The sequence below is a fragment of the Tachysurus fulvidraco genome, chromosome 1, assembly GCF_022655615.1.
Source record: "Tachysurus fulvidraco isolate hzauxx_2018 chromosome 1, HZAU_PFXX_2.0, whole genome shotgun sequence".
In the NCBI taxonomy this organism is placed as follows: Eukaryota; Metazoa; Chordata; class Actinopteri; order Siluriformes; family Bagridae; genus Tachysurus; species Tachysurus fulvidraco.
The window spans coordinates 25,890,101-25,909,800 of NC_062518.1; the positions used below are offsets into that span (position 1 = coordinate 25,890,101).

Consider the following 19,700-nt stretch of genomic DNA (forward strand, 5'->3'; position numbering starts at 1 on the left):
ACATTACTCCGATTGTATACTAATTAATTTATTGCATTTCCTCTCTGTCTAAGGAGCTTTTGTTCCTTTTTTGTTCATTGTGTTATACCAGAGGAAGTGGGACTGGGAAGATGTCGCGCGACTTCCATAGCCCCAAACGTACAGTAGGTAACTCGATGTTAGACACACTAGGTAAGAGGTGTACGCCACCCCCTGTATGTTTTGTTAAGTAGGATAGAGTAGGGAAGCATTCGACTACAGCACTGGAGTTTTGTTTCTTGTTTATTTCATTAGATAGGTTAGAGGGTTAAAAGAGTTAGTATTGGTTTTTGTTATTTTTCTTTCTCTTCTTTGGCGTCATTACCGTCTTATTTTCTCTTGGTTTAACTTTTTCTTATGTTCTTGGCTTGAGTTGTCCCGTTACCTCTTATATTTTTCTGGCAATAAACCATTTCATGGTCATTTTCTTGTCCCGGCAGTTCTTTGCCTACCACAGCCATAAAATGTTACTCCTTGCTCTAGACCCCGCATAAAAAGGTCGTAACATTAAGTGGGGCTCGTCCGGGATCGTTATTAAAATAATTCATTGGTAACTGTGATAATTTTGTGGTTGTGTGTGGTAAAGAACAATGGTTTAGTGGTTGTAGGTGGCAGCATAGGAACCGCGAGTCGCTCAAACGGTTAATAGAGTTTGGATTGCGTGGTTGTCATTATGGAAAAGTTTCACTTGGAGAATTTTGTAACTAGTCCATCTCTAGAACAGATAGAATTATGCAGAAAGCAGGATTTGATAGCGGATCACTTTCAGATCCCTTTAAGTAAACAGTCTCGAAAAAAAGCGTTAAAACAAATGTTAATCTTGCGTTTAAAGCAGTTGCAGGTATTGTCTGTGTCAAATGTGGAAGATGGTGTTGAAGATGTGCATGGCAAGGCTCATGAGCAGTTCAGTTCTGGTGAGGAGGATAAGCGGAGTGGCGGAGTTGATGCTGAAGCAGAGGCGGAGGCCGAAGCTAAGGTCGGCTTACCACCGTTTGATCCCGTTACACCCAGTTCTGTTGGTTCACTGGAAGGGGCGCGACTAAAAGTCCGTATGGCCCGTTAGCATTATGAAGCGCAGGAGAGAACCCAGACGCGCCAAGCTGAATTGAACTTGAAACTGGAAATACGAAAGCTGGAAATCGAGGCCGAGAAGCAGGTGAAGCAGAAGCAGCTCGAGTTAGAGGCATTAAAAAAAATGCTACTGGCTCAACTGTACAGCCGGACACCGCTCACGCCCATGTTTCTTCACCGCAAGGTGTCACCCTGTCACCCAACCCTTTTGACGTGAGTAAGCACATTGCACTTGTTCCTCAATTTAGAGAAACTGAAGTAGACACTTACTTCAGTGCGTTTGAACGCATCGCCATTTCTCTTCGTTGGCCTAAGGAGGTCTGGTCATTGCTGTTACAATGTAGGTTATTTGGAAAAGCGCAAGAAGTTTGTTCTACATTGACAATTGAAGAGAGTCTGAAATATGAATCTGTAAAATCTGCTATCTTGCGAGCATACGAGTTGTTCAGAGGCTTATAGGCAACGTTTTCTGAAACACAAAGAGTTTTACACAAACATTCGTGAAATTTGCGAGGGAGTGTTGTTTGATAAATGGTGTTCTGCTAGTAAGGCAGATGATTTCGCCTCTTTAAGAGAGTTGATGTCGCTCGAAGATTTTAAGGGATGTTTAGCTGAACGCGTAGTAGTGTATTTAAATGAGCAGAAAGTTAATACTTTAGCGCAAGCAGCCGTACTCGCGGATGAGTTTATTTTAACTCTCAAGAATGTATTTTCTTCTGCACGTCCTGAAAGGTTACAGACTGACAAATTTAGCTCCGCTAATGAAGAGGAGCGTGAGTGTCTTGATTGTCACAAGAAAGGGCATGTGATCGCTGATTTCTTGGCTTTGAAACGCAAGCCGCAGCCGCCACCAAAAAGTGTGGGGTTTGTTAAAGTGTAAAAGTCTGCGGTCGTTGTACAGCCTGCGGAGAAAATTGATGAGAGTTACCGACCTTTTGTGTTAAAGGGGTTAATATCTCTGTCTGGCAAAAGTGAGGACCAGGAAGAAATAAAAATACTCAGGGACACTGGTGCTTTGCGATCATTTATCGTGGCAGATAAATTACAATTATCTGATGATACTTTCTGTTGTTCTAGCGTGATTGTACAGGGCATTGAGATGGGTTGTATGAAGTTTCCGCTCCATCAGGTGCACTTACAGAGTGAAGTGTGTGCTGGTTTTGTAAGAGTTGCTGTGTGTCCTTCACTTCCTGTGAAAGGTGTGGATTTTATCCTTGGTAATGACCTAGCAGGTGGAAAGATAATGCCTGTTATTGAAGTTGTTGATAAACCAGATGCGCTATATGACTCCGAAATACTGTCTAAAAATTACCCTGATGTTTTCCCAGCCTGTGCCGTTACGCGTGCTCAGTCGCGCAGAATCGGTGATGTAGTGGATATGTTTACTTCATTTACGTGTCCACTGTTGTCAGGTGATGCATCATTGGACATTAATCTTGAACCGAAAAATCGTTCAAAGACTGAACGCCTAGGTGAGATAATGCCAGATGCAGAAATGCTTAAATTGCCAGTGTCATGGGAGAAAGTTATCACTGCACAGAAAGAGGATAAAACTCTTGTGCCTTGTTTTAATTCTGTTAATCCCTTGATGTGGCTAAGAATAAGAAATGTGCTTATTTCCTAGATAATGACTTACTGATGCGAAAGTGGCATTCTAATGCTGATGAGATTCTAGACTGGAATGTTGTGTATCAAATTGTCGTTCCATTTTCCTATGGTCAACATGTCTTGTGCTTGGCTCATGATCACCAGCTGTCTGGTCATTTAGGTGTTACCAAGACATATCGTCGGATTTTGAGACACTTCTTCTGGCCTGGGCTAAAGAAAGATGTTGTTCACTATTGCCGTATGTGTCATACATTATTGGAAAGCCAAATCAGCGAATTCCACCCGCTCCTTTATCTCCTATACCTGCGATGGGAGAACCATTTGAACACGTGTTGGTAGACTGTGTTGGTGCATTACCAAGAACAAAGTCTGGAAATCAGTTTTTATTAACAGTTATGTGTATGGCCACCGATTTCCTGAGGCGATTCCGCTAAGAAAAATCACAGCACCTATTGTTAGTAAGGCATTAGTGAAATTCTTTTCCACGTTCGGACTTCTAAAAATAATACAAACTGATCAAGGTACAAATTTTCTATCAAAACTTTTTAAACAAGTACTGGTAACATTGAAAATTTCACACCGGGTCTCAAGTGCATACCACTCGCAGAGTCAGGGCGCACTTGAGAGGTTTCACCAAACCCTTAAGACAATGTTAAGGAAATATTGTCAAGACCCCGCTAAAGACTGGGACGAAGGGGTTCCTTTAGTCTTGTTTGCGGTAAGAGAAACTACTCAAGAATCTCTTGGATTTAGTCTTGCTGAACTTGTGTTCGGACATCAGGTTAGAGGACCGTTAAAGGTTCTTAAAGAACAGATCTTGGAGCCTACGCTGAGTTCTAAAACTAATGTATTGGATTATGTAAGTGTGGCGGTGTGAGGGGGGGATATGAAGGTGCTAGAACATTTTATTACTAAAATACAAATAAAGATATCCGTTTCGACTACGGCACTGGAGTTTTGTTTCTTGTTTATTTCATTAGATAGGTTAGAGGGTTAAAAAAGAGTTAGTATTGGTTTTTGTTATTTTTCTTTCTTTTCTTTGGCGTCATTACCGTCTTATTTTCTCTTGGTTTAACTTTTTCTTATGTTCTTGGCTTGAGTTGTCCCGTTACCTCTTATTTTTTTCAGGCAATAAACCATTTCATGGTCATTTTCTTGTCCCTGCAGTTCTTTGCCTACCACACCCCCAAAAGAACCACAGCCATAAAATGTTACTCCTTTCTCTAGACCCCGCATAAAAAGGTCGTAACAGTTCATGTTGTCACACTTCATACCGTTGCCTGTGAATACAATTTCCTGTTGTGCTTGGTTTTTGTACACGCAGTGAATAGTTACTGTCACCATGGCCACTTGAGTCCCAGCTGGCACAGTAATACACTGCTTCATGAATTTTCTTCAGGCTTGCTATCTTCAGATCGTAATTACCCGACTGTATCCTCATATCAAAGCTCTTTGCTTCAGGATGGTTAGGATCCTTAACCGGTGAGCCTCCACTTTTGACATATAGGATTCTTTTGAGAACTTCACCGTCTTTCTTTTGGTACCAGTGGACATAATTGCTACTGGATAATCCGGTCACTTTACAGCTGATGTACACAGTTTTAATCTCCTCTTTTGTCCATAAGAGTTCTTTTTGCTCCAGTGTCACTCCCAGAACAGCTTCTGTAGAAACAATAATCTGTAAAACAGCAATTCTGGATCCCCCCCCCCCCCCCTTACATTTTTATTGCTTTGCTACAGTATTTACCTGTGACCAAAGAGAAGAAAACAGCATATATGGCAATAAACATGTTGGTTTGGTTGTACAATAAAATCTGCTCTCACTTCAGCTTTATTTATTGCACCTGTATTTTCAATAATGCTTATTTGCAACAAGAGACTTTTCTTTATAAAGTAATGATGTCATTTCCTGGGGTGGGGATTGACTACAGTGGCAGCCAATATTAACCCAGACTTTGTGCATTTGTTGCATCGTTATTTCAAACACTTTATAACTAAGGCTCACCCTTTGTTTTTTATTAATTTTAGCAATTTTCTTTAGAACATATGAATTGTAATAATGAACAGAACCTCAAATATAGACTTTCAGCTTTAATACTATGAGTTTATGAATGTATGAATTAATCACATTATATCATGAATATTCATTACATTCACATTATATATTAATTTGCTGCAACCTGACTCTCAGGCTTCCATCTTTCGCATCTTGTGCTTATGTACGTTGTAATTATTTGGCACCAATAGAACAAGTGAATTTTGGAGAAGACCGAACTACACCACCGATCAGCAGCTCTTTATTATTAGCAAATACATTTTTAGGGAACTGATCCATCATTAGTGAATGAATGGCAAACAGAAGCAGGGACTGCATTTATTTTTCAGTTGTGTTTTAACAAATCCTGGCCATAGTGTTAAACTTGTCTTTAGGTCATGTTTATTAGACTATTTCCTCACACTGAAGCCGTTTGCCTCAGGATAGTTAACACCCTGAAGCAAAGGATCCTTCTTTCTTTTGGTACAAGTGGACATAAATACTTTTGGATAAATCCGGTCACTTCACAGCCAACTTTGTGGTCTTTGGCATATTTGGAAACTTATGTTAGTAAACCTGCTCTATAAGATAGAAAGAGCTGAAGTGGTGTTAGTTAGTCAGTAAGTATAGTTACTGGACACTGTTGGCATGTAAGTAGATGTTGGAGTTGGAATTTATCTCTGCCTCATTGCCATTTGTGTATCACTTATCACAATTGTTTAGCTGAGTGTTTCAGGTCATTGCATAATGCAAGAAGTGCCACAAATCACATTTGCAGCTATTAGTTGTCACATACTGCATGTGTCCATGAATTAATTGATTGTTGAATTACCAGGAGTTTGCAGGAGGTGGTGATGACAAGCAGGAGAAGAGGTCGTTTAAAATGTTTATGTATCAGACCATCACATGGGCGTCTTGACAAAATAAAATAGAAACTGTAATTTATGTAACAAATAGAAATAAAGACCAAAATGCTTTGGTTTTCTTATATTATTGAAATTGTAAAGGTTTGTTTTTGCCTAGCTGATTAACATCTAATGTAAGAGTCAGCTTAACAAACTTTGCTACTCCAAACACACACTTTTTCTGTTGTGGTTGTGTATCATCAGGTTTTTTGTTTACACTGTAATTAATTCATTCACTGTGCACCGCTCTCCCAGCTGGCACAGTAATACACTGCTGAGTGACTTTTCTTCAGTCTTGCTATCTTCAGCTCATAATTATCTGACTGTATCCTAACACTGAAGTCTTTTGCTTCAGGATGGTTAGGATCCTCAACCGGTGAGCTTCCACTTTTGACGTATAGGATCCTTGTGAGAGCTTCACCGTCTTTCTTTTGGTACCAGTGGACATAGCTAGTGCTTAATCCGGTCACTTTGCAGCTGATATACACAGTTTTGTCCTCACCTTTTGTCATAAAGAGATCTTTTTGCTCCAGTGTCACTCCCAGAACAGCTTCTGTAGAAAAACAACACAAAAAAAACACTTGTCCGTAAAACAGGAGTTCTGCTATTTTATTTTACTTTATTTCATTTTATTTTTTTACTTCCTTTTTATATTTTTTATTTCTGTTATTTGATACCTGTGACTAAAGACAAGAGAACCGCATAAATGTATATAATATTAAACATTTTTGTCATGAAATATATAAAAGTTTGCTCTCAGTTCAGCAGCCTTTATTGTGCCTGTTTCTGCAGGAATACAAGTTTAGAACATGAATCTCATTTATAAAGTAATGATGTCATTTCCTGGGGTGGTGACTGAGCTGCTCGAGGGGGAACATATATTAACTCACACTATTATGAAAATGAATAGTGTTTCGGTTATTTCACACATGGACCACTGTTTTCATAGAGGTTGTAGACCCTGTGAAGACTAATTGATTGTCTGCAGACTGTATTGGCCAAAAAATGTCCAGGTTCTTTTTTCAGTTCTGGTCAACAGCACCACTTCGCTGTCACCACCAGCATTTAGCCTAAAAAAGATGTCAGAGTAGGGAGGTGTACATATATAATTGCAGTCAGGAACTGTGGTAATTGCAGAAAATCAGCAGGAGGTAAACAGTGGGGTAAAAATCATAACCACATTTTAAAGCCATCATGGTAGAAAAAATGACTGTTTTTGTAACTCTAATACATTTTATAAAGAATTTAGCTAAGTTGAGAATATAATAGGTTATGCTGAAATTATTGGTATTCATATTTATGTGATAATGTGTTTGTGTTCACATTTGCATAATTTAATATATTATTATAATATTGTATCCTATAGAGCATGTTTGATTCTGTTTGCCCTGTGTGTTAATTAATACATTAACTAACAAACATGTAATCTAATGTATTTACAGTAAACTTCTTGTGACTCGTGTCTTAGTTGGTGATTGGTAAATCCCTCAGGTCTTCTTTACAGTACTTCATATTTAAGTGAGTATTAATTCAGGTATTAGTGCATGATTATTCATGTGTGGCTTCTGCTTGGATCAAAACCTGCACATGCAGATCGGACATCTATTGCTGTAAAGTGTTACTATTCACAGCATTCTGCAAGTTGCCTATGTAACGGGTTAAGAAATGGTAACAATTTTAAAAATAAATAAATATTAATTAAATATAAATATTCCCCATTAGAGTTATTTATGTTCATTTGTATGTATGTATGTATGTATGTATGTATGTATGTATGCATGTATGTGTATGTATATATGTGTGTACATTTACATTTACAGCATTTGGCAGACGCCCTTATCCAGAGCGACGTACATAAGTGCTTAAATCTCTAACACTGAATACATTAATGCTGGTTTACTAGGTTACGTACTTAAGATACCATGAGTTTAAAACATTTGTTCAAAGTTACAATGAAAAAGTCCCAGTTTTTTTGTTGTTTGTTTTTTGTTTTTGTTTTTTAATGCAAAAGATAAGGAAAGAAGTGCTAGTTGAAGTGTTTCCTGAATAAGTAGGTCTTCAACCGCCGCTTGAAAATAGCCAGTGACTCAGCTGTCCGGACCTCTAGGGGAAGTTCATTTCAACACTTTGGTGCCAGAACAGAGAAGAGTCTTGTAGTATAGTTGCCTCTTACCCTGAGAGATGGTGGAACCAGTCGAGCAGTGCTGGTAAATCGGAGGGTGCGGGGTGCAGTGCGAGGAATGATGAGGGCTTTGAGGTAAGAGGGAGCTGGTCCATTTTTGGCTTTATAGGCCAGCATCAGTGTTTTGAATCGGATGCGTGCAGCTACCCGAAGCCAGTGGAGGGATCGCAGCAGCGGGGTGGTATGCGAGAACTTGAAAGGTTGAAAACAAGCCGGGCAGCTGCATTTTGGATCATTTGCAGAGGACAGATTGCGTTCATAGGTAGACCTGCCAGCAGTGCGTTGCAGTAATCCAGTCTAGAAATGACAAGAGACTGAACAAGTACCTGAGCAGTCTGTGTGGACAAAAATGGCCGAATCCTTCTAATGTTGTAGAGAAGAAACCGACATGAGCGAGTCACATTAGCAACATGAGAGGAAAAGGACAGTTGACTGTCCATGGTTACCCCAAGGTTGTGAGCTCCGGCTGAAGGGGAGATCAGATCGTTGTGTAAGGATATAGCAAGATCATGACCTGGGGATGAATCACCTGGGATGAACAGCAGTTCAGTTTTGCTAGGATTGAGCTTTAACTGATGAGCAGTCATCCATGATGAAATTTCTGCCAGACATGCTGAGATCCGGTTAGAAGCTGTGGCATCTGAGGGTGGGAAAGAGAAGATAAGTTGTTTATCATCAGCATAGCAGTGGTAAGAGAACCCATGTGATGAAATAACTTCCCCAAGAGAGTGAGTATACAGGGAGAAAAGAAGAGGACCAAGTACTGAGCCCTGTGGGACGCCAGTGGAGAGTCTGCGTGGAGCAGATGTCACTCCCCTCCATGTTACCTGATATGAGCGTCCTTCCAGGTAGGAGGCAAACCATTCCCAAGCTGATCTGCAAATCCCAAGACACTTGAGGGTGGATAAGAGAGTCTTGTGGTTGACCGTATCAAACGCTGCTGAAAGGTCAAGGAGGATAAGGACGGATGATAGTTTGGCTGATCTAGCAGTATGTAGCTTCTCAGAGACATCCAAATGGGCTGTCTCTGTAGAGTGAGCTGCTTTAAAGCCAGACTGTTTGGGATCTTGGAGGTTGTTCTGTGAGAGATAGACAGACAGTTGATTATAGACAATGCGTTCAAGAATTTTTGAAAGAAATGAGAGAAGTGATACCGGTCTGTAGTTACTGATCTCTGATGGATCCAGAGCAGGTTTCTTTAGGATGGGAATAACCCTTGCTCTCTTGAAAGTAGTTGGTACCTGACCAGATGCTATGGATCTATTGATGATAGTGGAAATGAAGGGCAAGAGGTCTTGTGAGATGGTCTGGAGCATAGTGGTAGGGAGTGGATCCAATGGGCAGGTGGTAGGATTGCAGGACTCGATGAGTTGTAAAATCTCTTTTGCTGCCACAGTTGAGAAATGTGACAACGAAGGTGTAGGGGAATGCATACTCTGAGATGTAAGTGCAGTCGGGGCTGAAGTGAAGGTCCGGCAGTTTTCCTCAATCTTCTCCTGGTAGAAAGAAGCAAAGTCTTCTGCAGTCAGGGAGGATGAAGAAGGTGGAGCCGGGGGGTTGAGCAGAGAAGAGATGATGTTGTGGAATTTCCGAGGGTCATGTGAGGAAGCTTCAAGCTTTTCCTTGTAGAAGGAAGTCTTGGCAGAAGTCACATCTGAGGAGAACTTGACAAGAAGTGTTCTGTAAAAATCAAGATCTGCATCAAGTTGTGATTTCTTCCACTTTCTCTCTGATGAGCTTAGCTCTCTTCGATTGTTGCGCAGCACATCTGAAAGCCAAGGAGCAAAACAAGAAGTTTTCTTGGGTTTAGTGAACATAGGGCAGAGGAAGTCCATAGTTGAGGAAAGGGATGAGAGGAAAGTATCTTTGGCTGAGTCCAAGGGTAGTGAGGGAAAAGACTCAGTATCAGGAAGGGAAGAAAGAGTGCCAGAAGCTACAGATGAAGGGGAGACAGAGTGAAGGTTGCGGCGAGTAAGAGCGAGGGGGTGAGAGGTAGTTTTAGGTAAGATAGGTAGAGTGATGGTGAAGGATACCAGGTGATGATCAGAGACGTGGAGTGGGGTAGCAGTCACGTCTGTAGCTGGAGATGGACGGGTGAAAACCAGGTCCAGGACATTGCCTCCTTTGTGTGTGGGGATGTAGCTGTTGAGTGTGAGGGAGAAAGAGTCGAGAAGAGACAGGAGGGAAGAAGAATGTAGCTTGTCAGAGGGTAGGTTGAAGTCACCAAGCACTGTCAGGGGGGAGCTATCGGAAGGAAAAGCACAAAGCAGTGAGTCCATTTCTTCCAGGAAGTCTCCTAGGGGACCAGGAGGGCGGTAGACAACAATGATAACAAGGTTGACAGGAGAGGTAACTGAAATGGCATGAAATTCAAAAGAAGAGATGGTTAAATGAGAGAAGAGTAGAGGTGTAAAGCACCATTTCTTTGACAACAATAAACCTGTACCACCACCCCTGCCTGTTTCTCGTGGTGAGTGAGAGAAAGCATAGGCTGAGGATAAAGCAGCTGGTGTAGCAGTGTTCTGTGGGGATATCCAGGTCTCTGTTAGAGCAAGGAAATCAAAGGAGTAATGGGAAGTTAAAGCAGAGATAAAATCAGCTTTCTTTACCGCAGACTGACAATTCCAGAGCCCACCTACCACCACTGTTTGAGACTTACACAACAGAGGAGGGTAGATGAGGTTACTGGGATTGTGACCTCTGCTTTGTGGATGAGAGCGTCTGTGTGAGTAGGCCTTGAGTACAGAGATGGGTTTAATGCACATATTTGTAGTCAAACAAGAGTGAGAATTAAGGTATGGTAGAATATCAAAACAGTACTAGACACTAATGTTAGAGAGAGAGATACTAACAAACCGTCTGTAGCGGAGAACCTTCAATTTAAATAGGTAAGCCCTGCCCCCAATTCACACCTTAAGGGAGACTGAAACTACTCCTGATTAATTAGCTGAGAGAACAACAAAAACCAACACTATAAAAATCAACAATGGTATAGAATATAACACAATTCAAATCACACTACTCTAGAACAAAGTGAGTTAAGCAGATAGTATACAAAAGACAGGAACCTACTTTACCAGAAGACAATATAATCAAATGTAGAGACTTAAAGCACACTACATATGTGTATACATGTATGCATATGTATTTTTTTGTGTTTTAATAGTAACCGTGTTCCTGTTGTATTAACTGTTCAGTCACCATATTGAAGCTGCACATGCTTAACACATGACAAGATGCAAGTTAGTTTTGCTTTTGTAAAATGAGTTATTTCGGTTTATTCATTAATTTTCTATATGTAATATGTTTCAGTGCAGGTATCGCCCTTATGTAAAAAGGGTTATGACAAATGGATGTATATGTACTCACGTATGTTGTCTGTACATATTAGCCATATCCCATGTTATTCAATGTATATATGAACAAATGTTATGTGACACGAGAAATGTTAACAGTTGTCGACTTTCATTTTGTTTGTCTCTTCTTTGTTTCATAAGGACACAGTGCTAACTTCCTGTGTGTCCTTAGTTGCTGATCCAGATTGGTCTGAGGTTGCTAACACTTACAGGAGGTGTTTGCATTCATGTCTTGTCTCCACCTTGGCTATATTTGCCAAGCAAAGCTGTTGAAAAGTTATTGTGCAATGAATTGGCAGTTAGAAAATCTGATATTCTTCATATACGTCAGAAGGCCATCTTTGGGGTCTTTGGCATATTTGGAAAATTCTGGTAGTAAACATGCTCTAGAAGATAGAAAGAGCTGAAGTGGTGTTAGTTAGTCAGTAAGTATAGTTACTGGACACTGTTGGCATGTAAGTAGATGGAATTGGAATTTATCTCTGCCTCATAACCATTTGTGTATCACTTATCACAATTGTTTAGCTGAGTGTTTCAGGTCATTGCATAATGCAAGAAGTGCAACAAAGCAAATTTGCAGCTATTAGTTGTCACATACTGCATGTGTCCATGAATTAATTGATTGTTGTTGGATTACCAGGAGTTTGCAGGAGGTGGTGATTATGTATCCGACCATCACATGGGTGTCTAGACAAAATAAAATAGAAACTGTAATTTATGTAACAAATAGAAATAAAGACCAAAAATGCTTTGGTTTGCTGATATTATTGAAATGGTAAAGGTTTGTTTTTGCCTAGCTGGTTAACATCTAATGTAAGAGTCAGCTTAACAAACTTTACTACTCCACACACACTTTTTCTGTTGTGGTTGTGTATCGTAAGGTTTTTTTGTTTACACTGTAAGTAATTTATTCACTGTGCAGCACCGCTCTCCCAGCTGGCACAGTAATACACTGCTGAGTGACTTTTCTTCAATCTTGCTATCTTCAAGTCATAATTATCAGACTTTTCTTCCTTAACACTGAAGTCTTTTGCTTCAGGATGGTTAGGATCCTCAACCGGTGATCTTCCACTTTCTACGTATAGGATCCTTGTGAGAGTTTCACCGTCTTTCTCTTGGTACCAGTGGACATATCTAGTTCTTAATCCGGTCACTTTGCAGCTGATATACACAGTTTTGTCCTCACCTTTTGTCATAAAGAGATCTTTTTGCTCCAGTGTCACTCCCAGAACAGCTTCTGTAGAAAAACAACACAAAAAAACACTTGTCTGTAAAACAGGAGTTCTGCTATTTTATTGTATGATTTTCCTTTTACTTTTTTTTATATATTTTTATTTCTGTTATTTGATACCTGTGACTAAAGACAAGAGAACTGCATAAATGTATATAATAATAAACATTTTTGTCATGAAATATATAAAAGTTTGCTCTCAGTTCAGCAGCCTTTATTGTGCCTGTTTCTGCAGGAATACAAGTTTAGAACATGAATCTCATTTATAAAGTAATGATGTCATTTCCTGGGGTGGGACTGAGCTGCTCGAGTTCTGGTCAACAGCACCACTTCGCTGTCACCACCAGCATTTAGCCTAAAAAAGATGTCAGAGTAGGGAGGTGTACATATATAATTGCAGTCAGGAACTGCGCTAATTGCAGAAAATCAGCAGGAGGTAAACAGTGGGGTCAAAATCATAACCACATTTTAAAGCCATCATGGTAGAAAAAATGACTGTTTTTGTGACTCTAATACATTTTATAAAGAATTTAGCTAAATTGAGAATATTCTGATAGATTTTATTTCACATTTAAATATTATTTATAATATAATATAATTTAAATATTTTCTGTTTACAGAAAGCAAGGGCACATAAGATAGGGAAGAGGGCCAAAGTTTCCAGACAGTGTCTCAGCATTAAAGAGTTAAACACATCTGTGCAGATCACAGTTTGATGCGTCAGTTACTTCACCTCTCATTTTATTAAAAAGAAAAAAACGTTGTGGTGTATTTTGAGTGATAAGCTCATCAATGTAATGTGTCTGTCTGTGTTTTCCCCTTGTTTCTGTCTGCCGTCTCTCCCTGATGTTAATTGTTTTGCTCCGCCCACTCATTGCTCACCATGGACACTAATTACATTCCATCTCTTCCCCAGGTGTCTTGTCTTTGTCTCTAATCGTCTCTGCTTTGTTATTGGCTCCTGTCCACTATATTTACTCTGTCTGTTCACTTCCCTGTTGTTGGTCGTTGTTGGTGTTGGTGTTGGTGTTGGGTCTGGGTCTGGGTCTGGGTCTGCGTCGTTCCTGTTCAGTGTCCCGATCTGTTTTGCCTGCCACTTGTTTGTTTGTTTTGTTTATTAAAACCTTAAACTGCATTTGGATCCTCACTTGCCTTTGTCCCACCGTGTCACACCGTGACAATCAACGCATGTGCCACTATTTTTGCAGAGCAACTACACAAATTGTATGATGGTTGAATTTTACAATAAGGGAAGAGTATTAATTAATCTAAAATGAAATGAATTAAATATATCATTGTTCACACACTGGATAAAGGAGCAGTTCCCTGGGTTCTAACCATCAGGAGCACTTACTAGCACTACAATCTCAGTTAAAGAGAAACAGATAGAGAATGACACAAAATGGGTTAAGGTTAATTTATTGGTATTTATATTTGTGATGTTTGTGTTCACATTTGCATAATCTAATGTTATTATAATATTCTATCATATAGAGCATGTTTGATTCGGTTTGCCCTGTGTGTTAATTAATACATTAACTAACAAACGTAATCTAATGGATTTAAGGTGCTTGTGACTCCTGTCTTAGTTGGCGATTGGTATATCCCTTAAGTCGTCATTACTTCATATTTAAGTGAGTATTAATTCAGGTATTAGTGCATGATTATTCATGTGTGGCTTCTGCTTGGATCAAAACCTGCACATACAGATCGGACATCTATTGCTGTAAAGTGTTACTATTCACAGCATTCTGTAAGTTGCCTATGTAACGGGTTAAGAAACGGTTCACTGCATTTGTAATGGATAACAGACACTCACAATTTTAAAAATAAATAAATAAACAATAAATAAATAAAATTCCTCATTATAATTATTTACGTGTGTGTGTGTGTGTGTGTGTGTGTGTGTGTAACTTTGCTACTCTACAGACACTGCTTCTGTTGTGGTCGTGTATCATCAGGTTTTTTGTTTACACTGTAATTAATTTATTCACTGTGCATCACCACTGTAGTCCCAGCTGGCACAGTAATACACTGCTGAGTGACTTTTCTTCAGGCTTTCTATCTTCAGATCATAATTATCTGACTGAATCCTCACATTGAAGTCATTTGCTTCAGGATGGTTAGGATCCTGAACCGCTGAGCTTCCTCTTTTGACGTACAGGATCCTTGTGAGAGCTTCACCTTCTTTCTTTTGGTACCAGTGGACATAGTCCCTGCTTAATTCCTTCACTTTGCAGCTGATATACACAGTTTTGCCTTCACCTTTTGTCCAGAAGAGATCTTTTTGCACCAGTGTCACTCCCAGAACAGCTTCTGTTTAAAAAAAAAACACACACACATTAATCTGTAAAACAGCAAAAATTGTTGTTATATTTAAATTCTTTTCATTTTTATTGCTCTACTGTGATACTTACCTGTGGCCAAAGAGATGAGAACAGCAGATATGGCTATAAACATGTTGATTTAGTTGTAGCACTGTTTATTGCAGCTGTTTTTGCATTAATGCTATTATACAACTTGAATTTTTCTTTATAAAGTAATGATGTCATTTCCTGGGGTGGGGACTGGCCACATCGTCAGCCAACATTAACCCAGACTTCATGTATTTCTTATTTCTTTATTACTGAATGAAAACCCTGTTTAAATGTTTTGCCCATTGACTTAGTCCACCAGTTTTTTTGTATGTTGTGTGCTTTAAAGTTTTTAAGAAAAGGAGAGAATTTGAGGAACACTTTCATGTGTATATAGAAACAATCCTGTTGAAGCTTGTTGCTCTGAGGACAATCTGCTCTAAGCCTATTTGGTATTATATATGTTCATGAATACTTTAACATTGACGTGGTTATACTGATGTGGTATCGCTTCTAGCTGCGTCTCAAAAAATGTATTTCATACATTCCAAAAATCTTTCTTCATACTGTATATCCCAACTTTTGGAGTTTGGGGTCAACACCACAGGGTCAGCCATAAGACAGACCCTGGTGCAGAAGGGGTTAATCATTTGGATAAATTTAAAACACCTGCAGAGTTTAACATCTATGTGTTCATGTTACGTCCCTAAAACTGTTGGGGGGGGGGTGTGCTGGGGTTTTTCTCTCTCTCTCTCATCTCGTACTCTTAGACACTTCCGGGATCACTGATTGGCTCGGGGAGACGTCAATCCTCCTTCGGCGTGACCTATCTGCTGGCAATGAACTTCAGCCGGCGGATATAAAAGCGCCGGGGAAAGAAGCGACAGAAAAAACCCTTCCGCTTTGTCTGTTGTTGCAGCGTTATGCAGGGTGTATGCTAAGTCAACAAAGGGGAGACCCTTTCGCTTAGATTTTTGTTTGCTGTTGCCACATTACTCCGATTGTATACTAATTAATTTATTGCATTTCCTCTCTGTCTAAGGAGCTTTTGTTCCTTTTTTGCTCATTGTGTTATACCAGAGGAAGTGGGACTGGGAAGATGTCGCGCGACTTCCATAGCCCCACACGTACAGTAGGTAACTCGATGTTAGACACACTAGGTAAGAGGTGTACGCCACCCCCTGTATGTTTTGTTAAGTAGGATAGAGTAGGGAAGCATTCGACTACAGCACTGGAGTTTTGTTTCTTGTTTATTTCATTAGATAGGTTAGAGGGTTAAAAGAGTTAGTATTGGTTTTTGTTATTTTTCTTTCTCTTCTTTGGCGTCATTACCGTCTTATTTTCTCTTGGTTTAACTTTTTCTTATGTTCTTGGCTTGAGTTGTCCCGTTACCTCTTATATTTTTCTGGCAATAAACCATTTCATGGTCATTTTCTTGTCCCGGCAGTTCTTTGCCTACCACAGCCATAAAATGTTACTCCTTGCTCTAGACCCCGCATAAAAAGGTCGTAACATTAAGTGGGGCTCGTCCGGGATCGTTATTAAAATAATTCAATGGTAACTGTGATAATTTTGTGGTTGTGTGTGGTAAAGAACAATGGTTTAGTGGTTGTAGGTGGCAGCATAGGAACCGCGAGTCGCTCAAACGGTTAATAGAGTTTGGATTGCGTGGTTGTCATTATGGAAAAGTTTCACTTGGAGAATTTTGTAACTAGTCCATCTCTAGAACAGATAGAATTATGCAGAAAGCAGGATTTGATAGCGGATCACTTTCAGATCCCTTTAAGTAAACAGTCTCGAAAAAAAGCGTTAAAACAAATGTTAATCTTGCGTTTAAAGCAGTTGCAGGTATTGTCTGTGTCAAATGTGGAAGATGGTGTTGAAGATGTGCATGGCAAGGCTCATGAGCAGTTCAGTTCTGGTGAGGAGGATAAGCGGAGTGGCGGAGTTGATGCTGAAGCAGAGGCGGAGGCCGAAGCTAAGGTCGGCTTACCACCGTTTGATCCCGTTACACCCAGTTCTGTTGGTTCACTGGAAGGGGCGCGACTAAAAGTCCGTATGGCCCGTTAGCATTATGAAGCGCAGGAGAGAACCCAGACGCGCCAAGCTGAATTGAACTTGAAACTGGAAATACGAAAGCTGGAAATCGAGGCCGAGAAGCAGGTGAAGCTGAAGCAGCTCGAGTTAGAGGCATTAAAAAAAATGCTACTGGCTCAACTGTACAGCCGGACACCGCTCACGCCCATGTTTCTTCACCGCAAGGTGTCACCCTGTCACCCAACCCTTTTGACGTGAGTAAGCACATTGCACTTGTTCCTCAATTTAGAGAAACTGAAGTAGACACTTCAGTGCGTTTGAACGCATCGCCATTTCTCTTCGTTGGCCTAAGGAGGTCTGGTCATTGCTGTTACAATGTAGGTTATTTGGAAAAGCGCAAGAAGTTTGTTCTACATTGACAATTGAAGAGAGTCTGAAATATGAATCTGTAAAATCTGCTATCTTGCGAGCATACGAGTTGTTCAGAGGCTTATAGGCAACGTTTTCTGAAACACAAAAAGAGTTTTACACAAACATTCGTGAAATTTGCGAGGGAGTGTTGTTTGATAAATGGTGTTCTGCTAGTAAGGCAGATGATCTCGCCTCTTTAAGAGAGTTGATGTCGCTCGAAGATTTTAAGGGATGTTTAGCTGAACGCGTAGTAGTGTATTTAAATGAGCAGAAAGTTAATACTTTAGCGCAAGCAGCCGTACTCGCGGATGAGTTTATTTTAACTCACAAGAATGTATTTTCTTCTGCACGTCCTGAAAGGTTACAGACTGACAAATTTAGCTCCGCTAATGAAGAGGAGCGTGAGTGTCTTGATTGTCACAAGAAAGGGCATGTGATCGCTGATTTCTTGGCTTTGAAACGCAAGCCGCAGCCGCCACCAAAAAGTGTGGGGTTTGTTAAAGTGTTAGTCTGCGGTCGTTGTACAGCCTGCGGAGAAAATTGATGAGTTACCGACCTTTTGTGTTAAAGGGGTTAATATCTCTGTCTGGCAAAAGTGAGGACCAGGAAGAAATAAAAATACTCAGGGACACTGGTGCTATGCAATCATTTATTGTGGCAGATAAATTACAATTATCTGATGATACTTTCTGTGGTTCTAGCGTAATTGTACAGGGCATTGAGATGGGTTGTATGAAGTTTCTGCTCCATCGGGTGCACTTACAGAGTGAATTGTGTGCTGATTTTGTAAGAGTTGCTGTGTGTCCTTCACTTCCTGTGAAAGGTGTGGATTTTATCCTTGGTAATGACCTAGCAGGTGGAAAGATAATGCCTGTTATTGAAGTTGTTGATAAACCAGATGCGCTATATGACTCCGAAATACTGTCTAAAAATTACCCTGATGTTTTCCCAGCCTGTGCCGTTACGCGTGCTCAGTCGCGCAGAATCGGTGATGTAGTGGATATGTCTACGTCATTTATGTGTCCACTGTTGTCAGGTGATGCATCATTGGACATTAATCTTGAACCGAAAAATCGTTCAAAGACCGAACGCCTAGGTGAGATAATGCCAGATGCAGAAATGCTTAAATTGCCAGTGTCATGGGAGAAAGTTATCACTGCACAGAAAGAGGATAAAACTCTTGTGCCTTGTTTTAATTCTGTTAATTCCCTTGATGTGGCTAAGAATAAGAAATGTGCTTATTTCCTAGATAATGACTTACTGATACGAAAGTGGCATTCTAATGCCGATGAGATTCTAGACTGGAATGTTGTGTATCAAATTGTGGTTCCATTTTCCTATGGTCAACATGTCTTGTGCTTGGCTCATGATCACCAGCTGTCTGGTCATTTAGGTGTTACCAAGACATATCGTCGGATTTTGAGACACTTCTTCTGGCCTGGGCTAAAGAAAGATGTTGTTCACTATTGCCGTATGTGTCATACATTATTGGAAAGCCAAATCAGCGAATTCCACCCGCTCCTTTATCTCCTATACCTGCGATGGGAGAACCATTTGAACATGTGTTGGTAGACTGTGTTGGTGCATTACCAAGAACAAAGTCTGGAAATCAGTTTTTATTAACCGTTATGTGTATGGCCACCGATTTCCTGAGGCGATTCCGCTAAGAAAAATCACAGCACCTATTGTTAGTAAGGCATTAGTGAAATTCTTTTCCACGTTCGGACTTCCAAAAATAATACAAACTGATCAAGGTACAAATTTTCTATCAAAACTTTTTAAACAAGTACTGGTAACATTGAAAATTTCACAGCGGGTCTCAAGTGCATACCACCCGCAGAGTCAGGGCGCACTTGAGAGGTTTCACCAAACCCTTAAGACAATGTTAAGGAAATATTGTCAAGACCCCGCTAAAGACTGGGACAAAGGGGTTCCTTTAGTCTTGTTTGCGGTAAGAGAAACTACTCAAGAATCTCTTGGATTTAGTCTTGCTGAACTTGTGTTCGGACATCAGGTTAGAGGACCGTTAAAGGTTCTTAAAGAACAGATCTTGGAGCCTACGCTGAGTTCTAAAACTAATGTATTGGATTATGTAAGTGTGGCGGTGTGAGGGGGGGATATGAAGGTGCTAGAACATTTATTACTAAAATACAAATAAAGATATCCGTTTCGACTACGACACTGGAGTTTTGTTTTGTTGTTTATTTCATTAGATAGGTTAGAGGGTTAAAAGAGTTAGTATTGGTTTTTGTTATTTTTCTTTCTTTTCTTTGGCATCATTACCGTCTTATTTTCTCTTGGTTTAACTTTTTCTTATGTTCTTGGCTTGAGTTGTCCCGTTACCTCTTATTTTTTTCAGGCAATAAACCATTTCATGGTCATTTTCTTGTCCCTGCAGTTCTTTGCCTACCACACCCCCAAAAGAACCACAGCCATAAAATGTTACTCCTTTCTCTAGACCCCGCATAAAAAGGTCGTAACAGTTCATGTTG

At 40.1% G+C, this 19,700-nt stretch overlaps 3 gene segments (V, D, J or C); all 3 read right to left on the reverse strand.

The window, feature by feature from the left end:
* Positions 1-3,539: 3,539 nt before the first annotated feature.
* LOC113663863 lies at positions 3,540-4,546 on the reverse strand. The segment is given in 2 exon segments: positions 3,540-4,359; positions 4,445-4,546. Coding segments are annotated over 2 exon segments (444 nt in total).
* A 1,138-nt stretch (positions 4,547-5,684) lies between these two features.
* On the reverse strand, positions 5,685-6,732 carry LOC125144313. The segment is given in 2 exon segments: positions 5,685-6,190; positions 6,315-6,732. Coding segments are annotated over 2 exon segments (378 nt in total).
* Positions 6,733-14,358: 7,626 nt separating this feature from the next.
* On the reverse strand, positions 14,359-14,945 carry LOC113663843. The segment is given in 2 exon segments: positions 14,359-14,722; positions 14,824-14,945. Coding segments are annotated over 2 exon segments (369 nt in total).
* Positions 14,946-19,700: the final 4,755 nt, after the last annotated feature.